Source organism: Gigantopelta aegis, chromosome 14 (assembly GCF_016097555.1).
Source record: "Gigantopelta aegis isolate Gae_Host chromosome 14, Gae_host_genome, whole genome shotgun sequence".
NCBI lineage: Eukaryota > Metazoa > Mollusca > Gastropoda > Neomphalida > Peltospiridae > Gigantopelta > Gigantopelta aegis.
The window spans coordinates 34809531-34832912 of record NC_054712.1 but is presented as its reverse complement, the minus strand read 5'-3'; the positions used below and the strand labels follow the sequence as shown (position 1 = coordinate 34832912).

The 23382-nt window shown below is 36.0% G+C and overlaps 1 protein-coding gene across 1 annotated transcript; it reads left to right on the top strand.

Moving 5' to 3' along the window:
* Positions 1 to 1685: 1685 nt before the first annotated feature.
* LOC121389439 (protein IMPACT-like) lies at positions 1686 to 19987 on the top strand. Its single transcript, XM_041521067.1, has 11 exons — positions 1686 to 1819; positions 4451 to 4579; positions 6545 to 6597; positions 7293 to 7355; positions 8790 to 8887; positions 10507 to 10620; positions 14149 to 14249; positions 15166 to 15239; positions 16945 to 17035; positions 17668 to 17802; positions 19604 to 19987. The coding sequence occupies exons 1-11, from the start codon at positions 1790 to 1792 to the stop codon at positions 19646 to 19648; spliced, it is 933 nt and encodes a 310-aa protein (XP_041377001.1). The 5' UTR covers positions 1686 to 1789; the 3' UTR covers positions 19649 to 19987.
* Positions 19988 to 23382: the final 3395 nt, after the last annotated feature.

Genomic DNA, 23382 nt, shown 5'->3' with positions numbered 1-23382 from the left:
TAACTGAAATCATACTTTACTTAGATTTTATGGTTTAGATTCTCAATTTCCGTACATTCGAAGTGTCTTTGAGCATCCTGATGTTTTTAATATCACAAAATGCATTTGTCATATTTTTTAAAATGCACGTGCGTCTGAGAACTATCAGTTATAGAATCGAGTTTTAGTCAATTTTTAGAGGGTATTTCACCATTTCAAAGTCATATACTCATGTTTCACTCAATTGTAACTTTATCCAAATGTGTCACAGGTTTGTAGATTAACTAAACTTAGTGTTAATTTTCACGGATTGAAACTAGAGTCTGTCCCTTTAAAACAAGGTATAATTTTACTGGTTAGTGTAAATTCTGAGATTGCAGTTGAAACTTGGTCTAATTTTACTGGTTAGTGTAAATTCTGAGATTGCAGTTGAAACTTGGTCTAATTTTACTGGTTAGTGTAAATTCTGAGATTGCAGTTGAAACTTGGTCTAATTTTACTGGTTTGTGTAAATTCCATTCAATGATGGATTTGATTAATCATACATCAGACTGATATTGTGTTTTTAAATGATATGAAATGAAGAATTGTGTGTTTTGTGCTATTTATTTATGATATGTATGCAACATGCTGTAGGCCTATATATATATATCTAAGAAATAAACATCATTATTTATTATGAAGTATGTCTTGTTCTTTTATTTATTATGGTTGAGGGGCATGATATGGCTCAATGGTTGAGCATTCATCCAAAGGTTGTAAGATCAAATCCATTTGGGATCTTTTATACAAAGTGTCCCACAGACAGGACAACACATACCACAGCCAATATATGGCTCAATAGTTGAGCATTAAACCATAGGTTGTAAGATCAAATCCATTTGGGATCTTTTATACACACTGTCCCACAGACAGGACAACACATACCCCAGCCTTTGATATACCAATTGGGGTGCACTGGTTCGGATGGAGAAAAAACAAAACAATTGGAGAATTGGTCCACTAATGTGATTTGATTTGGGGTGACAGAAAAATATAACAGGTGTGTTGGGAATGGGGGAGGAAGGAAGGAAATGTTTTATTTAACGACACTCGACACATTTTATTTACAGTTATATGGCGCAGACATATGGTTAAAGACCACGCAGATATTGAGGGAGGAAACTCGCTTTCGTCACTTTATGGGCTACTCTTTTTCGATTAGCAGCAAGGGATCTGTTATATGCAATATCCCATAGACAAGATAGCACATACCACGACCATTGATGTACCAGTCGTGCACTGGTTGGAGCGAGGTGTGTGTGATTTGGACCCCCATGGGCACTTTCTTGTGTTATATATGACATCGGCTGGTTTCCTCTCTTTCTCTTTCAAATTAACCATATGTTATACATCACATACATTGTATCAATAAACTAGTTTAAAATATTTTCTTGTCCTATGTAAGGTACAGGATTTTTAAGGTAAATGAAATTAGGTTAAAATAGTTAAATCATTTTAACCATTTACCTTTAATAACAAGCAGCACTTAAACACACGAGTAAGTGTACATTCATCTTTAGTTTGGAAAAAATCGACTTTTAGCCTATTAACTGCACTATTATTTTACAACAGTATAGTTTAGACGAGGAGCCTTCGCGTTTTAGCTGAAACCTTTTTTCTACAGAAATTGACTGAAAATATCACGGGAACATCACGTGATCATTCCAAAATGGTGACTTTATCGTGTAACGTTTTTGGTGTTTGGTTTATTGTGTGCAAACATGTAAATTTTCATACTTAATACGTTATAAATATTACATTTCTTACAATGGCAACAGAAGATAATTTGACAAGACAGGTAACAGTGTTGGAATCGATCAGTTATAATTAAAAATAGCTTGTGAAATTATGAATTTGTGGGTACATAGAAATGATAGATGATAGACATGAACTTCGAAGCAAATTGCGAAACGGTCTACTTTCACTTTCATTTCCCTTGTGCAAGATATTTGTTTTAATAGATTCTTTTTGCTGCATTCTGGGGGTATTTTGAAACAGAAATTTATAAGTTTTGATGACAGTGTTTTTGCGCAGGATTAAGTAACATCATGCAGTGTATTTTTCCCCATTACAGTGCAGTCCGGTGTATCGGCGCACCTAGGCATTCAAAGACCATTTTCTGTGTGAACACTGTGAAATACTTAATAAAATGTGTCTCTAACCAAAGAAGCAGTGCATAATCTGAGATACGCTACAAATTGTTTTATGTCTGTAGTAAATAAACATAAAATTGTCCATCTATGTAGACACCCCCTTGTATCCAAAACGATTTTCATGTCCGGTGATTCGGCGCAGTAGATGTGGATCGGTGAGCCTGCTATTTATAAACCACCCATGACCTCACTTTGTGGCCCATAAATGCTACACTATTCTCCCAGGATTATTTTAGTACTTTTTTTTTTTGTCTTGTTAAAAATATTACTATGAAAATGAACGATCACACATGACCTATCTCATTTTGGAATTGTTTTCTTGAGTGGCACAGTACTGCAGATACATACATTTTCATTGTCATGCATGGCTAAGATGCCTACATGGATTTTTTTTCTCGGGTAGATTGTGCACACACGTGGATCTTATTTCGCTTTTATTATTATTATTATTTTTTGTAACAATGTGACAATACTGAATTGGAATGACTGTCAATTAAGGTGTACAACTTTTGTTTTGTTTTCATTTGTCTGTGTTTTCCTTTTTAGTTTAAATAAAAATAACCCCCAAAAAATAATTATATCATTTACTATAGTTTTAAAAATGCGGGAACTGGTTTTAACATTCTTAATATCAATAAGGCTGACCTACTTCGCGTTTATATACACGAAAGCAGGTGAATGATTTATTTTGAAATTATGATATAATTATTGATAATTCTAAAAAAATAATAATTGTACCCTGAACAATAAATATGTTGATACTTGATTAAACATTGAAAAAGGAATTGAACTTCGTTAAAAACACTGACAACATGACAACTTCCTAAGCATACTTAAGCAAAATACCAAGTGTACTGAATCACTGGATGTGCCGATACACCGGACACGGTTGTAATAAAAACACACATTGTTTTACATGCAGGCTATCATGAAATACTGTAAACTGACCTATTCCCAAAACAGGTCTGTTTAGATATCACTTATTTTTAAGGAATTTGCACTTGTGTGAACTCTGACACTGGAATACTCTTGTTGAATTAACAAACCTCTCCCAAAAACAAACTGCAGAAATGAGGAAGAGACAAGTAGACATAAAAAAAATATATACACAGAGAAAATGTCAATGGCTATTTTTCACTAGCACTATGTAAAATGATTTGTAATATTAAACAAACCAAACTAAGCAACAGGTTTACAACATTGTCATTTTCAAAGTCTTGTCTGCTTCGCTGATTCATTGCACAAGAGTTGCCATTTTGCCCTGTTACGGGAGGATCTGAAGAATATCAACATTAGACTAAGGCTTGTATTTAATCCTTTTACAAGACAAACTGACATTATTGTTATTTGTTGGTTGGTTTCAAATGTAAATTGAACAAGGTAAAACATTATTCATCAAATCGGTCGTACAATACAATCCTCGTGCGTAAAAAAACCCATTTCTTGTTAATAGGTTGGTTCATAATTACTTACGGATACATGATAATCAAATGCAGGAAACTATTATTTAACAGAAAGTTGACAGTGTTTGAAATTAATGGTATTCCAATATCCCGGGGATACCAGATTTTAATTTTGGATACCAGACTTCAAGAAACCAGTATCCCGCAGGGATACCATATAATGTTGGGGTTTTTTAATCCCGAGTTTTTATTTTTCGTTGAAACTATAAAGTCGTCATTTGCCAGCGAAGTTAAGTAACAGTATTTTCGAGCTCGTACCCAGTCTAATGCTACGCCGTAACAATATTTTCCACAACTCTTACTCGAAGTGTAGCAATAGACGGGGAGCCGCGAAGTTGCTGTTGTTTTTGTTGGATGTTTCCTGCCTTCAAATTTTATTTAATATATTGATTCCACGTCTGTAGAAAATTTATATAATACGTAGGTTCATCATTAGTAATGTTGAGAACACTTCTAAATTACTGCTAAATACTAATTTATGTCAGTATTACAACAAAATGGATGAAGCAAATCTGTTTGCCCATTTTGTTTGATTGTGAATTCTGCTATTTCAATTGTGATATCTGTGTAGCAATAGGCAGGGCAGAAGAACAGTGTCGTCCAAGTGTGTTATGATGTTATTTATGAATTTCATTTAAGTGGGATACTAAATTCCCAGGTGGGATACCAGATTTTGAAATGTTAGTATCCAACTGGGATACTGCCCAAAATGTTTAATCTCGAATTAACACTGGTTGAATTTTGTAAACTTTATTGTCGATCCAGTTAACCGTTGCTGCATTTTGTAAAATCAAAAACTTATATTTTCTGCAGGTTGAAGAAATAGAAGCACTGACAGCCATGTATCCTGAAGAACTGGTAGTCATAGACGAGGTGAACAGGACTTATTGTATAACTCTGAGAAGTCAGCATAACGCACGTACAATTTCTATTCCTCTTCAAGTAAGTATTATATACTGTAAATCCTGAAATTAACGCGTCCCTAAATTAATGCTAGTGACGGTGGGCAGACTAAAATGTGACATTAAATTAATGCGAGTGGCCTCCTTTTGAAATATTAACTTTTCTAAAACACACATCTGTGTACTTTTCATTTAAATCCGAGTTACAGGCATCTTCAATGAGATCAACTCACTAACATGTAGACCTGTGTACACATCAATTAACCTGGTTAGTCCCTAGTGTTTTTAATGAGATCAACTCACAGCATATTTTTGCGGCAATCATTTACGTAATGTGTATAGTTACCTACATCTGGTAAAACATTAGAATACACGTACCATTACAACTGTATGCCAACAAAGTTGCAGGGAACTTGAACAGTAAAGACAAAGAAACGGGCGATTGCAATATTATAGTGCTAAAACCCATTCATGCATGATGGATCGTGTCGTCTTTTGACAGGGTGGCCAAAGAACCTGAAAATCATCACTTGTGGCTGGCATTTTGCTGGACTATTGGACAATTAGTGTGTCTTGCCTACAATGAATCATGCTCCAGTTTTTGAAATGTATTAGAATTTTAATCTTTGTTTGTTTTAATAGCCTACAATAAATTGTTTTCCAGTTCTGTTTTACAAATATATTATAATTTTAATATTAGTTTTTGTTTTAATAATGTGGTACACATATACAAAACAGAAATAAATGCGTAATATTATTAATGCGAATAACACAAACTTGCATTTTTCCTATTAATATAATGGTCACATTAATTTCAGGATCTACATTATTTACAGTCAAACCACTGGCCCCTCCAATAACTTTGATCCCCACCACATTATGTATTTTTTTGTATATAACATGTCTCATAGACAATATGTTTGTGCCCCCCCCTCCCCGCCAAATAAATGAGTCAAACCTGTTTGATAGAGCCTTTGCATTGGCCTTCACCTTGGGATATTAAACAGAGCTTCCATTTCATATCATGTTTATGTCCTGAGTGAAATAATTTTCAGTTGTCACAAGCTTCAGCGAGTGACAATGAAAATTATTTCACGAGGGACATAAACAAGATATGAAATGGTAGCGAGTTTATTATCCTATTTATTATCCATAATAACCCATACGGTTGTAGAGTGCCAATTGATGACGTCAAAAAGTGTTACGTCCCACTTGGCGTTCTAGTGGGACATGTCACTTTGATATGTACCAAGATATTTTTAAACATATGGGTAATAATAGCAGTACTTAGCTCGCACTCTTCTCATACTTGTCTACAAATAAAATATGGTGAAGAATTTTTACATTCACTGTTATTATTTATGATCCTTATTTTTTACATTCTGCTGAACTGTTTCTCTTGTTCGTAATTACCCCTGGAATTATTAGGATACTTCCAAATGGAGAACCCTAAAAGGAAACTGCTTAACTATTTTGTATTCCCCTTCCCCCATAATGATTCTTAACAAAATATTTTTCATAACCACCCTTACCAAGAAATATATTTAGTGTTTTTCCTAGTTTGTTTCAGCATGGTGCGGCACCATGCCCAGTAGTCTAGCACCATCTTGCCTCAATCAGCGCCATGCTGCCCTGAGATTAAACAAGCCTTGTTCAGTAATTAATTCTAAAATTTCCTTTAAAAAACACCCAAAAAGGTATTATTAATTAATAAATTATGCCTTTTATATCTTTTGCCATTCATTTATTAAAGCAAGCATATAAATTTCATTAATGTTTATTTTAATTAATTTTTGTGTATTTTTAATGAAAAACAAGTGACCCGAAAATGGTGAAAATGCCACAAAAGTGTTTGGTCTACCATGCCTTGCCTAATTTCTAGGAAAATCACTAATATTTTATAAGCATCCTCGACCCTTAATGTTAAATTACTTTTTAAAAGTTCTGTATGCATTATGTGAGATGATGTAAAGTCTGTTTGGTGTTTCATATGTTTTTGTTTTAGTTCCAGCTTCCTACAGATTACCCCAATGAAGCTCCACCACAGTTCCAACTGCTGTAAGTAAATGTGTAGGTAATTAATCAAAACTAGCCCACCAAATTTAAAATGACGACATTCCTATTCAAATAGTTACAATGTCACGTATTCATACGTCATTTGAATATCAAGTAATGGTTGACTGAAATTAAAGTTGCATACACAGTTCATAGAAACAGGTTGTATTAAACTTGTTATTATATAAAAATATTAGGGGAACTCTAATAAGAATTTACAATTGCCAAAATTGTAAGGTATAGCTGTGGGGAATTAATTGGGCAAATATTACAACCGGTAGTTCAGTATTACAGTAGGTTTTATGACCACCAAAGATCTTGAAGGACAATCGGGGTCAGAAGTGAAATTTGAAAGTTGACAGTTTTTTATCAGTAAATCGCAAATTCAAACAATAAAAATGACTTAAAACATAACAATAACAACTGTATGATCAACAGAATGAAAAAGATTGACAGAAATAATGTTCCACTGTGATTAATGGACCTTCCTGGAAATGGTCAAAATCAAGAATGACACCCCACGCACGTGTACGGGGCAACTGCGTGATGCATGTGCAAACTACAGAATGTGTTTTGGTGTGTTGATAAACAGACCTGAACGTTCTTTACTAGAATGTTTTGGTCTAATAGTTGATATTAATATTTCAGGTTCCCCTATTTTTTTTGAAGAGTATATTTCTGTGTTTTTGATTTTATAGCGCCAGCTGGCTTCGAGGACCGGAAAGGAATAAAATTGAAGACACTCTGAGTGAGATATATATGTATGTTTTAGTAGTATACATCTGGAAGTTAATTGAGTACCACCTGGATTGTATTGCAGCCAAAATGTAGTTGTCTGTGTTGACAGCTTTTAAATTAGATATTGAGCGATTTTACATTTTCTTTATCTGCTGGGTATTTACCAAGGTAAATTAAATTACTTATGAGAAGAACATTAGTGTGATGGCAACGCCATAGTTAATTTTTAATGCATTTAACTTATACATTTTTATGCATATTTATGCATATGTTTATGCATTTATGCATATGTTTCTCTTTTCTCTCGAAAACATTAAATATTGTTGTAACAACAGTGTTACTCACTGTCAATCTTTTTCACTATTCTCCGTGTGTATTGCATCCACAAAATGGTCACACTTACTTGCGGAATGGAATATTTGTCAAAACTAGATGGCGTTTAATTAATTTGTAGGGGTCTGATCTAGCTCAGTCGGTAGAGTGCTTGCTTGAGATGCTTGCATCGTAGGATCAAACCTCCTTAGTGGACTCATTCCCTGATTTGGGTTTTTTCCCATCCCAACCAGTGCACCACGACTTGTATAAAGTCTCCATATGTCGGGCTGACCTGTAGTGATAAAGAGAGATTTTATTATTTAAAAATGTGGTGTTGTATGCAGATTATTGTTATGGCAGATTGTTGTTTTGATTATTTCAAAGACTGACTATCTACAATCATTTGGTACTTCCTGTAATTCAAAGGCTGTGGTATGTTCTGTTCTGTCTGTGGGAAAGTGCATATAAAAGATCCCTTGCTGCTAATTGAAAAAAGACAAGTCCAAAATTACCAAATGTTTGACATCCAATGGCCAATAATTAATAAATCAATGTGCTCTAGTGGTGTCATTACACAAAACAAGCTTTATCTTTAACTAAATTTCAGGTGTATAGTATAAAGTATAGTGGAACTTCTAATAACTAGCCTTGGTGGTGTAGTAATGAAGCCACCGGCCTTAAGACTAGCAGGTACTGGGTTCACTTCCCGGTGCCATTTAACAATGATGTTTAACATCTCAGTCTGGAGGTATAAGACCACTTTACCTACTTCTCTCTCACTAATAACTAACAACTAATCGTTAAGGTTGCACTGTAACATTAAATAAAATCCAATAGGTGACAATATTAATGTATGTGGTCAAAAACACTAGATATGTAACCAAACTATGACCCAAAATACTACAACCCATCGTAAAAATATATTAACTGAAGAAAATGGAACTTCTGAATTTTGATATAGTCAGATGTTTTGACAACATCCTTGGTTTTGCACAGAATTGTAGTACTTGGTTTTTACAGGTACCCCATACATTTTTTTACATTATATTTTTTTAACTTCTATTCTTTGAGTCGGGGAGTGTGATTTAAACTAGAATAAGAAAATATATTTTATTTCTTCAATTGAATCTGTTTTCTTTTAGTGTTAATCAAGGTGAATCCATTATATATCTGTGGATAGAGGCGGTTCGTGAGTTCCTTGAAGATTTTCCAAACATGCTCACTCCAAACACAGAAAACAGTGAGTACCTGTATTTATGAAATTAAAATTATAACCTATAGCTAGAGATACATTAAATGCTTCAAATCTTACCACTTCATTTATTTTTACTTATGAAAAACAATGACATAGCATATAATTTTTTGTCATTTAAAATGACATTCAGTGTAATCTTGTAAGATGTTTTGTAATGCTTATTCAGCCTTTTAAGACTTTTTGGAGCAGGATGTAGCTCAGTGGTAGAGTGCTCGCCTGATGTGTGATCGATTTAGGATTGATCCATGTCATTGGGCCCATTGGGCTATTTCTTGTTCCAGCCAGTGCTCCACAACTGGTGTAACAAAGGTCATGGTATGTACTATCCTGTCTGTGGGATGGTGCATATAAAAGATCCATTGCTGCTAATCGGAAAGAGTATCCCATGAAGTGGTGACAGCAGGTTTCCTCTCTGCATATTTGTGTGGTTGTTAACCATATGTCCGACGCCATGTAACCGAAAATAAAATGTGTTGAGTGTGTCGTTAAATAAAACATTCTCTTCCTTCCTTCCTTTTAAGAGTTTTTGTGGGTACCTGCTCAAGGCTTATAAGATTTTCTGTTATATTTGGATATGGTTTTTTTAATACTATTTTGTGGTACTGGTCTGAGGCCTATTTCACAAACATCGTAAATTAGACCTGTCATATGTTTATATGTATTTGGCATCTATTTCACAAACATCGTAAATTAGACCTGTCATATGTTTATATGTATTTGGCATCTATTTCACAAACATCGTAAATTAGACCTGTCATATGTTTATATGTATTTGGCATCTATTTCACAAACATCGTAAATTAGACCTGTCATATATTTATATGTATTTGGCATCTATTTCACAAACATCGTAAATTAGACCTGTCATATGTTTATATGTATTTGGCATCTATTTCACAAACATCGTAAATTAGACCTGTCATATGTTTATATGTATTTGGCATCTATTTCACAAACATCGTAAGTTAGACCTGTCATATGTTTATATGTATTTGGCATCTATTTCACAAACATCGTAAGTTAGACCTGTCATATGTTTATATGTATTTGGCATCTATTTCACAAACATCGTAAGTTAGACCTGTCATATGTTTATATGTATTTGGCATCTATTTCACAAACATCGTAAGTTAGACCTGTCATATGTTTATATGTATTTGGCATCTATTTCACAAACATCGTAAATTAGACCTGTCATATATTTATATGTATTTGGCATCTATTTCACAAACATCGTAACTTAGACCTGTCATATATTTATATGTATTTGGCATCTATTTCACAAACATCGTAAGTTAGACCTGTCATATATTTATATGTATTTGGCATCTATTTCACACAAAACGTTACATCATTTAGGAATATGGAGCATTTTAAGGACGAAATAAAATAAAATATGTGTACTTCAAACTATATTAATTGTACTGTTGGTAGAAATACGAATTGTGGTTTAGTCATAGATTTACGTTTATGTGCAAAACTAGGTTTGCGATATTTTTGTAAAATTGGTTCCTTTTTTTCAGTTGAAGATTTTTTCTCTTTTTTTTTTAAAATAAAACATTTCTGTTACTGTAGCATGCAATTTTAAAATTAATTCATTACAGGCAGACCCCCGGTGAAACCTAAAGAACCTGCCACAGAGGTTGTCGATGAACCAGAAGTTGAAGGGATCTCAAATCTATCTCTTGATTACGAACACTACCAGTCTAAAAAAGATGGTGAGTATCTCTCTTGCTTGTAGTGGGATGAATGAATAAATGTTTAACGACACCCCAGCACAAAAATACACATCAGCTATCGGGTGTCAGAAAAGGTAAGTACATGGAAATATTATTTATATTAAGAATAAAATTTATATAATTCTGTAAAACCACAGTGTAAAGAGCTGTGGGTAAAAAGTATTACACAATACATAATATCGCTTGCAGTGAAGGCGGGATGCAGTAGAGCGCTCGCCTGATGTGTGATGGGTTATAGGATCGATGGCTCTTGAGGGACTCGGGGTGGGTTGGGGGGTATTCCTGTCCCAGCCAGTGGGGTACTGGCCCCATGCTTAATAAACTGTTAAAATCTAGACTGAAGTCTTTAATAACATGTTGAGACTTTAACGTCAGGGCAGTGCCATCAAACTGTATGCATGTGACATCATTAAAGAGTTGAGGGGCGTGACGTAGCCCAGTGGTAAAGCGTTCGCTTGATGCGTGGTCGGTCTGGGATTAATCCCCGTCGGTGGGCCCATTGGGCTATTTCTCGCTCCATCCAGTGCACCACGGCTGGTATATAAAAGACCGTCGTATGTGCTATCCTGTCAGTGGAATGGTGGATATACAAGATTCCTTGCTACTAATGGAAAAATTAAGTGGGTTTCCTCTCTAAGACTATATGTCAGAATAACCAAATGTCTGACATCCAATAACCGATGATTAGTATATCAATGTACTCTAGTGGTGTCGTTAAGCAAAACAAACAAACTTCTTCATTAAAGATTTGAGTCTAGTTTTTATAAGCACCAGCCCTAGTATGTCAGTGGCAGTGGTATATATTGTTGTGTGTTTGGGAAAATGCATATCAAGACTGTTGAGAATTGAAAATCCATGTAACCCATTTTGTTTTTTGCGTATCCCATTATATCCATGTAAATGGTGATCAGAATTTTACACGAACAAAAAATAGGGTGCACAAAATTAAGATTTGTGCGAGCAACACAAGGCCTGCATGTAAAGGAGATCTTGTTGCTCATAGACGGTGTAACAGAGACAGGTTTTCTGTCATAATCTCTTTTACTCAACCAAGTGCTATAATAACCATATATTAGACAGTCACACCAAATAAACATCATTTGAAAACATACTGATGTGTTGTTAAAGGTCTACATTTATAAAAAACGTAATTCACTATTGTTTGGTATCTATGTATACCTTTTACAAGATGTATATGAAGTATCAATTAAATAAATTTTAAAAAATTTACCCGTTTTTGATATATTCGCAATAAAAAGTCACATTTTTCCCATCGCTTGCCAAAAAGCGTCTGAACTCCCAAGAGTCAAGTCACGTGACCTCGTGACATGCTAACCGGCATAACATGAACGCGTGATTTGCAGCCTTTCAGTAATTTTACTTGGAAGTAGAACACGTGTATTTTTAAAACGCGAAAATGTTATTCTATTGAATTGAATTGTATGTTTGGAATATAATTTTGAAGATATCTTTCAAATGTGAAACATGGTGAACCATTGTTTCGGTGTATGGATGTACAAAAGCTGCAGTTAAAGGCAAAAGAAGTTTGCATATTTTTCCGAAAGACAAACCAACATTGTTTGCATGGAAGCAGTTCTTAAACCAAACACGTGCGTATTGGAATGGACCGTCAAGATGGGATTCGATTTGCAGTGACCACTTCACACCTGGGGATTACGACAATTATCTAAGATGGTCAATGGGAATGGCACCAAAACGTTTGTTAAAGAACTTGTCTGTTCCGAGCCTGAATCCCCCCCCCCCCCCCCCCCCCCCCCCCCCCCCCCCCCCCCCCCCCCCCCCCCCCTGTTCAGCCTATTTGCAGCCCGGAGCCCAAACGTCGCATGGAGACAAAAACAAAGCTCGAATGTTAATGCCGAGGTGTACATTGTTCATATTTGGAACAAAGATACACCTCAACACAGTGCATTTATATATGTTAAAAAATAAATGTAGGAAAAGTATTTTTTAGTTGGTTAGTGGTTAGTGAGAGAGAAGAGGGTGTAGTGGTCTTACACCTACTCATTGAACCCTTAAGAACTCGCTCTGGGTTGGAGCCGGTACCGGGCTGCGAACCCTGTACCTACCAGCCTATAGTCAGATGGCTTAACCACTGCTCCACCAAGGCCAGTCATGTTCATTGCCTGTATTCAGAGGTTTGATGGGAGTTGCTTCCCATTATGGAATCTTTGAAGTTTAAAAAAAAAAAAAGTGATATTTCAAATTCTTTGTGATGAACTTTTGAGGGTTTATTAACAGAAGAATGATTTCACGGGGTTCTCTTCTTCCAAGATAGAAAACTAAACAATGGTTACTCAGCTATACTTGAATCTTAATTGAAAATGAAAATAAAAATAAAAATTAATGAAAATGAATGTCAGCAGTTGGTAATAATATATTAAATTAGCATTTCCAGAAGAGTTTTGATTAATGGAATGAAAGGCAAGTCCTCTGGCCAAGAAATGACATTAGCTTGGGCTACATGTGCCACTGGCATAGCCAGGGGGAGGGCCACGGCTCCCTCCAATCACAGGGGGCAGGATGTAGCTCAGTGGTACGGCGCTCGCCTGATGCACGATTGATCTAGGATCCATCCCCGTCGCTGGGGCCATTGAACTATTTCTTGTTCCAGCCAGTGCTCCACAACTGGTGTAACAAAGGCTGTGGTATGTACTATCCTATCTGTGGGATGGTGCATATAAAAGATACTTTGCTGCTAATCGAAGAGTAGCACCCCTCCCCCAGTAATTCTGAAAAAATATTATTGGTAGTAAATCTTAAGGCACAGATGAATTTTACTTATAGAAAGAAAAAAGAAAGAAATGTTTTATTTAACAACACACTCAACACATTTTATTTACGGTTATATGGCATCAGACATATGGTTACGGACCACACAGATTTTGAGAGGAAACCCACTGTCGCCACTACATGGCTACTCTTTCCGATTAGCAGCAAGGGATCTTTTATTTGCGCTTCCCACAGGCAGGATAGCACAAGCCATGGCTTTTGTTGAACCAGTTATGGATCACTGGTCGGTGCAAGTGGTTTATACCTACCCAATGAGCCTTGCGGAGCACTCACTCAGGGTTTGGAGTCAGTATCTGGATTAAAAATCCCATGCCTCGACTGGGATCTGAACCCAGTACCTACCAGCCTTTAGACCGATGGCCTAACCACAACGCCACCGAGGCCGGTTTTACTTGCAGGAAACTGCATTTCAGGACATTAGTTTTTAAACTTTTACGGGGGAGCATAACCCCAAACCCCTTAAAAACTTTGCTTTGCACCCACAATCTCAGTCCCCGTCCCCCCCCCAATGTGTACTTGCTTCCACCATTCCTGATGGTAGGACATTAAGAGTTGCTGGTAAATAATGCTTTCTTGGGTAGAGATATATTCCACTATTGCCGAATTGTAAACGTTAAAATTAAAAGATTATTAAATGACCAAAAGTGTGACATCACAGGTTATTCCCATGGACCCTTCGTTTGTTTTTGTTTTCAGATTCCAGTCGGACATGTCCTGAGCTGATTCACGGCGAATTTCTCTGGGACAGGAAAAGTAAATTCCAGGCACACCTGGCTGCAGTACATCACAAAGACGAGGTTAAGATCTTTTTGTATGAATTTCTGTAAGCATTTGATATATACCATCAAAAGCAAAGCATGTTTCCATTAGTTGTCATCTGTTTAGCATATGGTTGAGCGCTCGCCTGAGGTGCCTGCATCACAGGATCGAACCACCTCAGTGGATCCATTCAATTGATTGTGTTTTGTCACGTTCCAACCAGTGCACTGATTTTACCGACATTTTGCCCAGACAGAAATCTTGAAAAAACCATTACAATACTAGATAACCATGTCACCTATATTGACTTCGCTGAGATCACATAGGGTAAAAAGCATGTCATTTTGTGCTGGCTGCCATTTTAACTTTTTATGGAATATTCTCCAAGAGGGGTGAAAGAATATGACTTGATCTAACAAAGTCATAACATGTTATGATATAAAAAGCAAACGTGATGACGTCATATTATTAATTTTTAAATTATTTTTTGTTTGTTTAAAGATACCAGTAGAGATAATTGATTTTATATTAATTATGTCACATACTTTGGAGGCTTTCACCCCTCTTGAAGAGTATATATTCCATAAAAAAGCAAAATGGCAGACGGCAGAAAACTGCATGTATTTTGTCCTACGCTATCTCAACCAAGACGATACTGGCAACCACGTTACAGTCTCATATATGTGGAATCTGTGTCACTGTAGTGTTTTTTTCACAACTTGTGTCTGGACAAAATTTGGGGGAAATGTAATGGTAATTAAAGGTAACAGAGTAATTTATCGTAGTTGTTAACAATTTGGTTCGCACCTTAGGTGACAAAAAGCTGTGCTTTATTTTATTGCATTATCTATTAAAACAAAATTTCTACGGACAACTGACTTTACCAGTTTACAGTCAGCACCTGTATCTCATTCTCTTTAATTTGTCTTATTACTTTTTTTTATTATTATTCAGGTTGAGCTGGTGCGGAGTAAACTGTTGGAAGATCGAAAGGTAGCTGCCGCAACTCACAACATTATTGCTTATAGGTGAGCAACTCACAGCATTGTTGCTTATATATATGTCTTATGATTTAGCACTTATTAAATGTTGTGAGTAACTCAAAACATTATTGCTTATAGGTGATTAGGATATTATTGTTTATAGGTATGTCTTATGATTTAGCACTTATGAAATGTTGTGAGTAACTCAAAACATTATTGCTTATAGGTGAATAGGATATTATGGCTTATAGCCTATGTCTTATGATCCAGTAATGTTATTAACTGATGCGAGTAACAAACAACACTTATTAGTGCTTATACATGTAGGTGAGCAGGTTACAACATTTCTGTTGATAAGTGAGCAACTAACTCACAACTTAATTACTTGTAGGATTGTTTTATGATCAAACATTAACCAGTTAGAGTAACTCATTTTATTTCATTTCATTTCCTATTATTTTAGTGCTTATATACAATTAAGGTTCAAGCACGCTGTCCAGGGCACACAACTTGGCTATCCGGGCTGTCTGTCCAGCACAGTGTGTTAGTTGTTAGTGGTTAGTGAGAGACAAGAGGGTGTAGTGGTCTTACACCTACCCACTGAGTTGTTAAAACTCGCTCTGGGTGGGAGCTGGTGTCAAGTTGCGAACCCTGTACCTACCAGCCTTATGTCCGATGGCTCAACCACGACACCACCAAGGCCGGTAAAGCAAGTAACTTACAATGTTATTGCCTATAGGCAGTGGTGTAGTGAGGGGGGGGGGGGGGGGGGAGGAGCAGTCCCCCCCCACCCCCAATCCAACCGTTTTTCCTTTTTTTTTTTTTTACTGTATTAAATTTTATAAAATCATACATACATACATACATACATACATAGTGTGGGTTGCCCCCCTCTCCCTCTGATATAAAATCCTGGCTACGCCACTGCATATAGATAGGTCTTGTGATTCAGTACCGTTGCAAACTTCTTTTCTTTGGGTAACTCATGTTTGTGCTTCTTTGTGAGCAACTTGCACCATTCTTGCTTATAGGTAGGTCTTATGTTCTAGTATTGTTATTAACTGGTGAACAAATGGGGGAGAGTAGTAATTTCTCAACACCATAACCCTACATTAGTACCAAAAAAACACCCCTATTATACAACTGAACTGGCTGTAAAGCACAATCACTGTTATGAGGTATAAATAATGCCATTTCACCTCATTTGAGAATTTTTGTTTGTTTTTTGTTGCTTTTCTGTTTTGTTTGTTTGTTTTGTTTGTTTGTTTTGTTTTTGTTAGGAAAGAGGTTTAATATTTGTCCATTCTTTTGTTTTGTTTTAGTATGTTATACAATTGCATCTACTGTAAAGAATAGCCTAAAGGCCATCCCACACTAGCATGGGAAGGTTTAAACACTTAAAAAAAGAACACTAGTTTCAGGAGATGATTTAGACCTAAAATATGACAACATTATGACATCATAAACTGGGGCTTTCTATGCGCATCAGAACAGCAAGCAGCAAAAATCGCTTTTGGAACGATAAAAAAAAGCCTGATGTTGACACGCTGTTGATGCGATGCGCTAGTGGGGGTATGTATATGGTAATTCATTGGAAGTAATTTTTTGCTGCCGACGCACTGATGACGTGCTGCGCTAGTGTGGGACGGCCTTAATAGAATAACATGAAATTGTTGTGAGGTGTAGATAAATCAGTTTCAAGCCAAGTGAGAATTAATAGTTGTCTGTTGGTCTGTTTGTTCTGTTTAAGAATAAAGCAGACGGATTCGGACGTGATGTACAATGGGTGTGAGGACGATGGAGAGATCCACGCCGGATCCAGACTCCTGCACCTGTTGGAAGTAAGTAGTGCATCATCTTGCTTCATTTCAACAGCACATGAGTATTTTTTAATATGGAAAATATCAACCGAGTCTATGTAATCGGTATTTGTTAAGGCCCTGTCGAGACAAATACCGATTAACTAGACGAGGTTGATATTTTACATATTAAAAAACACGAGTAGTGAATTCTGTTTATCCTATAACACTTCTAAAATAACAATCTAATTAATTTTTTAGTAAATCACAGTACTAAAGTCACCGCCATCGGTAATATGATGTCATCACGATTAGCACAGATTAGTTTGATGTCACGCATTTTAAACAAATCTTTGAAAACGTTACGCTCAGGTACACAGGTCTTGTTGGCTTGTAAGCAAATGACCCATCCACAGCAACACCTAGAGACCTTGCAAATTTGCATACCATTATTAACCGTTTTAATAAAGTAAATTATCACATGGGGTTATGACATGGATATCATGGGTAAGTTATAGGATAAATAGAGATTATTATACGAGCCTGCTTGGTTGCATTTCTTTGAGCTGTTCAATGTACATTCACAAATTTATTACTCCAAACAATCCATGGAGTCACAATAACTTTTGCCTTTGAGTATATAAATAAGAACAACAATGTGTTTTGTGTGACAGATTTTAGAGGCTGTGAACGTGATGGTGATAGTAACGCGGTGGTACGGAGGGATTCATCTCGGTCCAGATCGCTTCAAACACATCAGCAACTGTGCCAGGGACATCCTGCACCAGAATGGCTACATCAGAGAAAAGGTAACTTCACTCATCCTTGGTGGAGTGGTGGTGAAGGTAGTGGCGACATTATTAGTCCTCTACTGGTCCAACCGGTGAAGGTAGTGGCAATGTTGTTAGTCCTCTACTGGTCCAACCGGTGAAGGTAGTGGCAATGTTGTTAGTCCTCTACTGGTCAAACCGGTGAAGGTAGTGGCAATGTTGTTAGTCCTCTACTGGTCCAACCGGTGAAGGTAGTGGCAATGTTGTTAGTCCTCTACTGGTCCAACCGGTGAAGGTAGTGGCAATGTTGTTAGTCCTCTACTGGTCCAACCGGTGAAAGTAGTGGCAATGTTGTTAGTCCTCTACTGGTCCAACCGGTGAAGGTAGTGGCAATGTTGTTAGTCCTCTACTGGTCCAACCGGTGAAGGTAGTGGCAATGTTGTTAGTCCCCTACTGGTCAAACCGGTGAAGGTAGTGGCAATGTTGTTAGTCCTCCACTAGTCCCACTGGAGGGGACTATAGGTTTCGTCTCCATTCTTCTGTCTGTCTGTCCGTTTGTCCCACATATAAAAATCTGGACCTTTTTCCCCCACAATGCCTCAAGATATTGAGTGGAAATGTTTAGTATAGCTTTCTTATGTACTGTTACAGATCAAGTTTGATTTTGATGGCGATTTACCCATTTTTCATGGAGTTATGAACTTAGTTGATATAAAAAGTTGTTGGCCCCATAGTAGCAGTATTGTCAGTGGTTAAGTTCTTGCCAGAGGAGCAGTTGGTCACAGCATTCCATTGCAATCAATATATTCATCCTCCCATCCTGACCAGGGTCCCACTACTGGTATACCAAAGATTGTGGTATGTGCTGTCCTCTCTGTGGGCAAACACATCTTATTACAGATCTGCCTTTCTGCGTCTGTGGTGACAGCAGAATCTGATTACCTTCCTTATACTCCAGACCAAGTATCAAAAGAACCATATTATTATGTTACGGCTGAATTTACGAAGCATGTTTTTTCGTTAACACAGATGTTTAAGCAGTATAAATTTACGTAGTTATTCGTCTGTAAGATAAAAATTGGCTTTCTAAATTTAGACTTTTATAGACATGGTTTAGAATGTGTCGAGGTGTGCTATATTCAGAGTAAAGGTAACTGACTTGTTATGAATGAATGAATGAATGAATGAATGAATGAATGCTTACTGACAAGCAAAGATAAATTTTTAAAAATAGATGAATTTGATACACAGTTAAAAATGGGAGTTGGATTGACCCTGCTGAATATTCTTCAGTGACAGAAGTTTAACCATTGCTGTAAAATATTATGTTTGATGCCAGAATTCAAAATGAACTGACAATTTAAGCCTAGATTTGGTTCCAAATGAACTGTTAACTTTAGATGGAAGTGTGATCCTTATGGTTTGTCTGATATTTCATTTCCAGCATGAGAGACCGGCTTCGGTGGTGTTGTGGTTAGGCCATCGGTCTACAGGCTGGTAGGTACTGAGTTTGGATCCCAGTCGAGGCATGGGATTTTTAATCCAGATACCGACTCCAAACCCTGAGTGAGTTCTCCGCAAGGCTCAATGGGTAGGTGTAAACCACTTGCACCGACCAGTGATTCATAACTGATTCAATAAAGGCCATGGTTTGTGCTATCCTGCCTGTGGGAAGTGCAAATAAAAGATCTCTTGCTGCCTGTCATAAAAGACAGCAGGTTTCCTCTAAAAAAAACAGTGTCAGAATAACCATATGTTTGACGTCCAACAGCCGATGATAAGATAAAAATTCAATGTGCTCCAGTGGCGTCGTTAAATAAAACAAACTTTACTTTTCCAGCATGAGAAGAAAGGCCCACGAAGCAAGACGTCTAAGGCTAGATGACAAGAGTTGGTTTCAAAGACTTGTGGTCAGCTTCAGATTTTATGATTCTCCAGGCAATAGTTATTTATTGCCAATACCTGTACAATATGATGTTTTATCCTGCCATTTTGAAAATTTAGTTTTCCCTACAAGGTTATAGTTTATTAGAGGGGGTTTTTTTCGTAAGGAAAAGGTTGCATTTTTAATGGACAGTTGGATATACCAGGGGTAGGGAAAAGTCCTTTTTTTCCAGTGTGGGACCGATTCTCGATCTCTGAGACTGCAATTATTATTTTTAAAAACGTGTTTGTCAAATTTAATTAAAATTATATCCGATATACCCTAAAATAATATATCATCAATGTCCCTAACTGCGTTATGCTTCAAACTCCATTCACTTTGTTTTCTCGTGTACGGTTCGCGCAATCGGCATCTGATTTGTTGTCATCTGCTTGTCATTCATTTATGAGGTTTTTCTTCACAGTTTAGAACATTTTCATTAACAATAAAATTCAGACAAGTAAGTATCTAAATACAAAACTTTACAAAGCCCTAAAACTATTAATTTTACTAAGTGGTTTTTGTTTATTCCTTAAAATATCCGATATCGGGTCCACATGACTCATAGAAATTGACTTAAAATGGAGAAAGATGAATGAACATTCAGTGCATGTCACAGGACGTCACACGTGCCAGATCAACAAGAACAAATCATTTAATTTTCACGACCAGCCTTGGTGGCATCATGGTTAGGCCATCGGTCTATAGGCTGGTAGGTACTGGGTTCGGATCCCAGTCGAGGCATGGGATTTTTAATCCAGATACAGAGTCCAAACCCTGAGTGAGTGCTCCGCAAGGCATAATGGGTAGGTGTAAACCACCAGTGATCCATAACTGGTTCAACAAATGCCATGGTTTGTGCTATCCTGCCTGTGGGAAGCACAAATAAAACATCCCTTGCTGTCTGTCATAAAAGAGTAGCCTATGTGGTAACAGCAGGTTTCCTCTAAAAACAGTGTCAGAATGACCATACATTTGACGTCCAATAGCCGATGATAAGATAAAAAATCAATGTGCTCTAGTGGCATCATTAAATAAACAAACTTTACTTTACTTTAATTTTTATGCTTTTTAAGCCCCGTTTTAATTATTATATTCGATCTACAAAAGGTATGCTACATTATTGTGCCTCTACTGTAGTGAATAGTATTCATAATCCATTCATAACAATTGAAAATAATTTTGAGTGTATAAATTGTGTTAATTAAGAATCAATTCATTAATTATTTTTTTTTGTATCTTAGTAACTATTCACTGGTATGAACATAATGCCTATCCGTATTGACATCAAGTGTTAGCGATGGGCATTGGTAAAACGCGGACTGGACCAGAACGCTTGATAAACTTAGTTTTTCCTTTTAAAAATATTAAACAAAGTATTTGTCAACTGTGCATAGTTAAGAAACATATATTTTATCATGTAGTGGCCTTAAAAATGGACAATGACGAACCGTACATGTGCATTACAATACTTTTTGCAAACTCATGCATCTGAACGCAATTAGAAACGTTGCACTCTTTCCTGTTTACTGGAGGGCACTTCACTTTTGTTTATCAGAATGGATTTGTTTTACGTCCACATTGTTGACTTATTATGTTATATTCGTGTTTTTGTTGTTAGGTGAACGCAGTTTGGGATGTCGATGGTAGATTTTTCATTGTGAAATTTTTAATAAACAGTTTAATATTATGCAAAATAAATTTTAAAAAACGGCACAACAACATTGAGTGCCACTTTGGTTACCTCATTGCATTACTAACTTAATAAACTATCAGTTTTGAGATGTCAAGTGAAATACACAAAATTATTCACCCCCTGAGTGTTACAAAAATAGAATGTACTGGTATTTAATATTTTACATACTTTAATTTTGAAGAAATTACATCTTGTTGCCATAATCAGTAAAAATGGTTGTGAAAAGTAGAGAACTTTTATTAATCCACTATTGACAGTGTTAATGTTATACTTTTTTATTTTCAATTAATTAATGAGACTGCATATGCTACATTATACCACAGGTAAACATTCAAGTTGGAATCTGTGAAATACATACTGTTTATTTTTGGAAAACTTGTGAAGCTTGACATTATTAGGGATGGGTATTATGGATTTTTGCATGATATGGGTGTCCTGTATCATAATATATAGAGGATTCGTCATGAGTATTTTTTAATATGGAAAATTTCAACCGAGTTTATGTTAATCAGTATTTGTCGACGCTCTGCCGAGACAAATACCAATTAACTAGACGAGGTTGATATTTTACATATTAAAAACACGAGTAGCGAATTCTATTTATCATATAGCACTTCTAAAATAACATTTTAATTAAATGTTTAGTAAATCACAGTACTAAAGTCGCTGTCATCGGTAATATGACGTCATCACAATTAAAACAAATTAGTTTGACGTTATGCATTTTAACTAAATCTTTGAAAACGTTATGCTCAGGTATACAGGTCTTGTTGGCTTGTAAGCAAATGATCCCATCCACAGCAACACATTACCTAAATTTGCATACCATTATTAACCCGGGTTAATTCACTAAATTATCACATGGGTTTATGACATGGATATCATGGGTAAGTTATAGGATAAATTAATATATTATATATAGCAGCATCAACTGATTATAAGGAAAGTGTTTAACAAAATAAAGAGAATACATGTACATGGTACAAGTTACAGTTCATTATTTGAAATATGGATGATCATTTTGGTGTTCTAAAGCTTATTTAATAATGTCAGGCCCTTCCTATTTTTCACATTTATGAACAGTTAAAGGGACATTCCTGAGTTTGTTGCATTGTAAGATGTTTCCGACTAATAAAATATTTCTATGATTAAACTTACATATTAAATATATTTTCTTGTTTAGAATATCAGTGTCTGTATATTCATTGTGTTTCTAGTCGTCTTAATATTTGTAAGTAGTCGAAACTTGATTTTGATTTCAAATAATTTCGTACGTACGAAAAGAATTTTTTTTTAGGAAATAAAATGAAATTTAACCTAATACAAATATTAGAACGATCAAAAACACATTTAATATACAGCCACTAATATTTTATGCAGAAAAATATATTTGATATGTAATTACAATCGTTAAAAAGTCTCTGTTAGTTGATAACATCTTAAAAATTGCAGCAAACTCAGGAATGTCCCTTTAAGAAAACCAGTTGAATGTAAGATACCGTGGTTTCCAGCTGACAACGAACTTAGAAGTACGGAAATTACTGAGTGTATCACTAGAAGTAAGGGTATATTGCAATATCATTTGAATCATACAGTAATATATTGGTCTACCATTATGTACATCCCTACATATAATGCACTTAACCACTTAGTTAGGGGTGGGACGTAGCCGAGTGGTAAAGCACACGCCTGATGCGCGGTCGGTCTAGGATCGATCCCCGTCGCTGGGCCCATTGGGCTATTTCTCATTCCAGCCAGTACACCACGACTGGTGTATCAAAGGCCATGGTATGTGCTATCCTGTCTGTGGGATGGTGCATATAAAAGATCCCTTACTACTAATGGAAAAATGTACTGGGTTTTCTCTATGACTGTGTCAAAATGACTATATGTTTGACATCCAGTAGCTGATGATTAATAAATCAATGTGCTCTAGTGGTGTCATTAAACAAAAAACAAACTTTAACCACTTATGTATGTATTACTAAGTTTATGACCG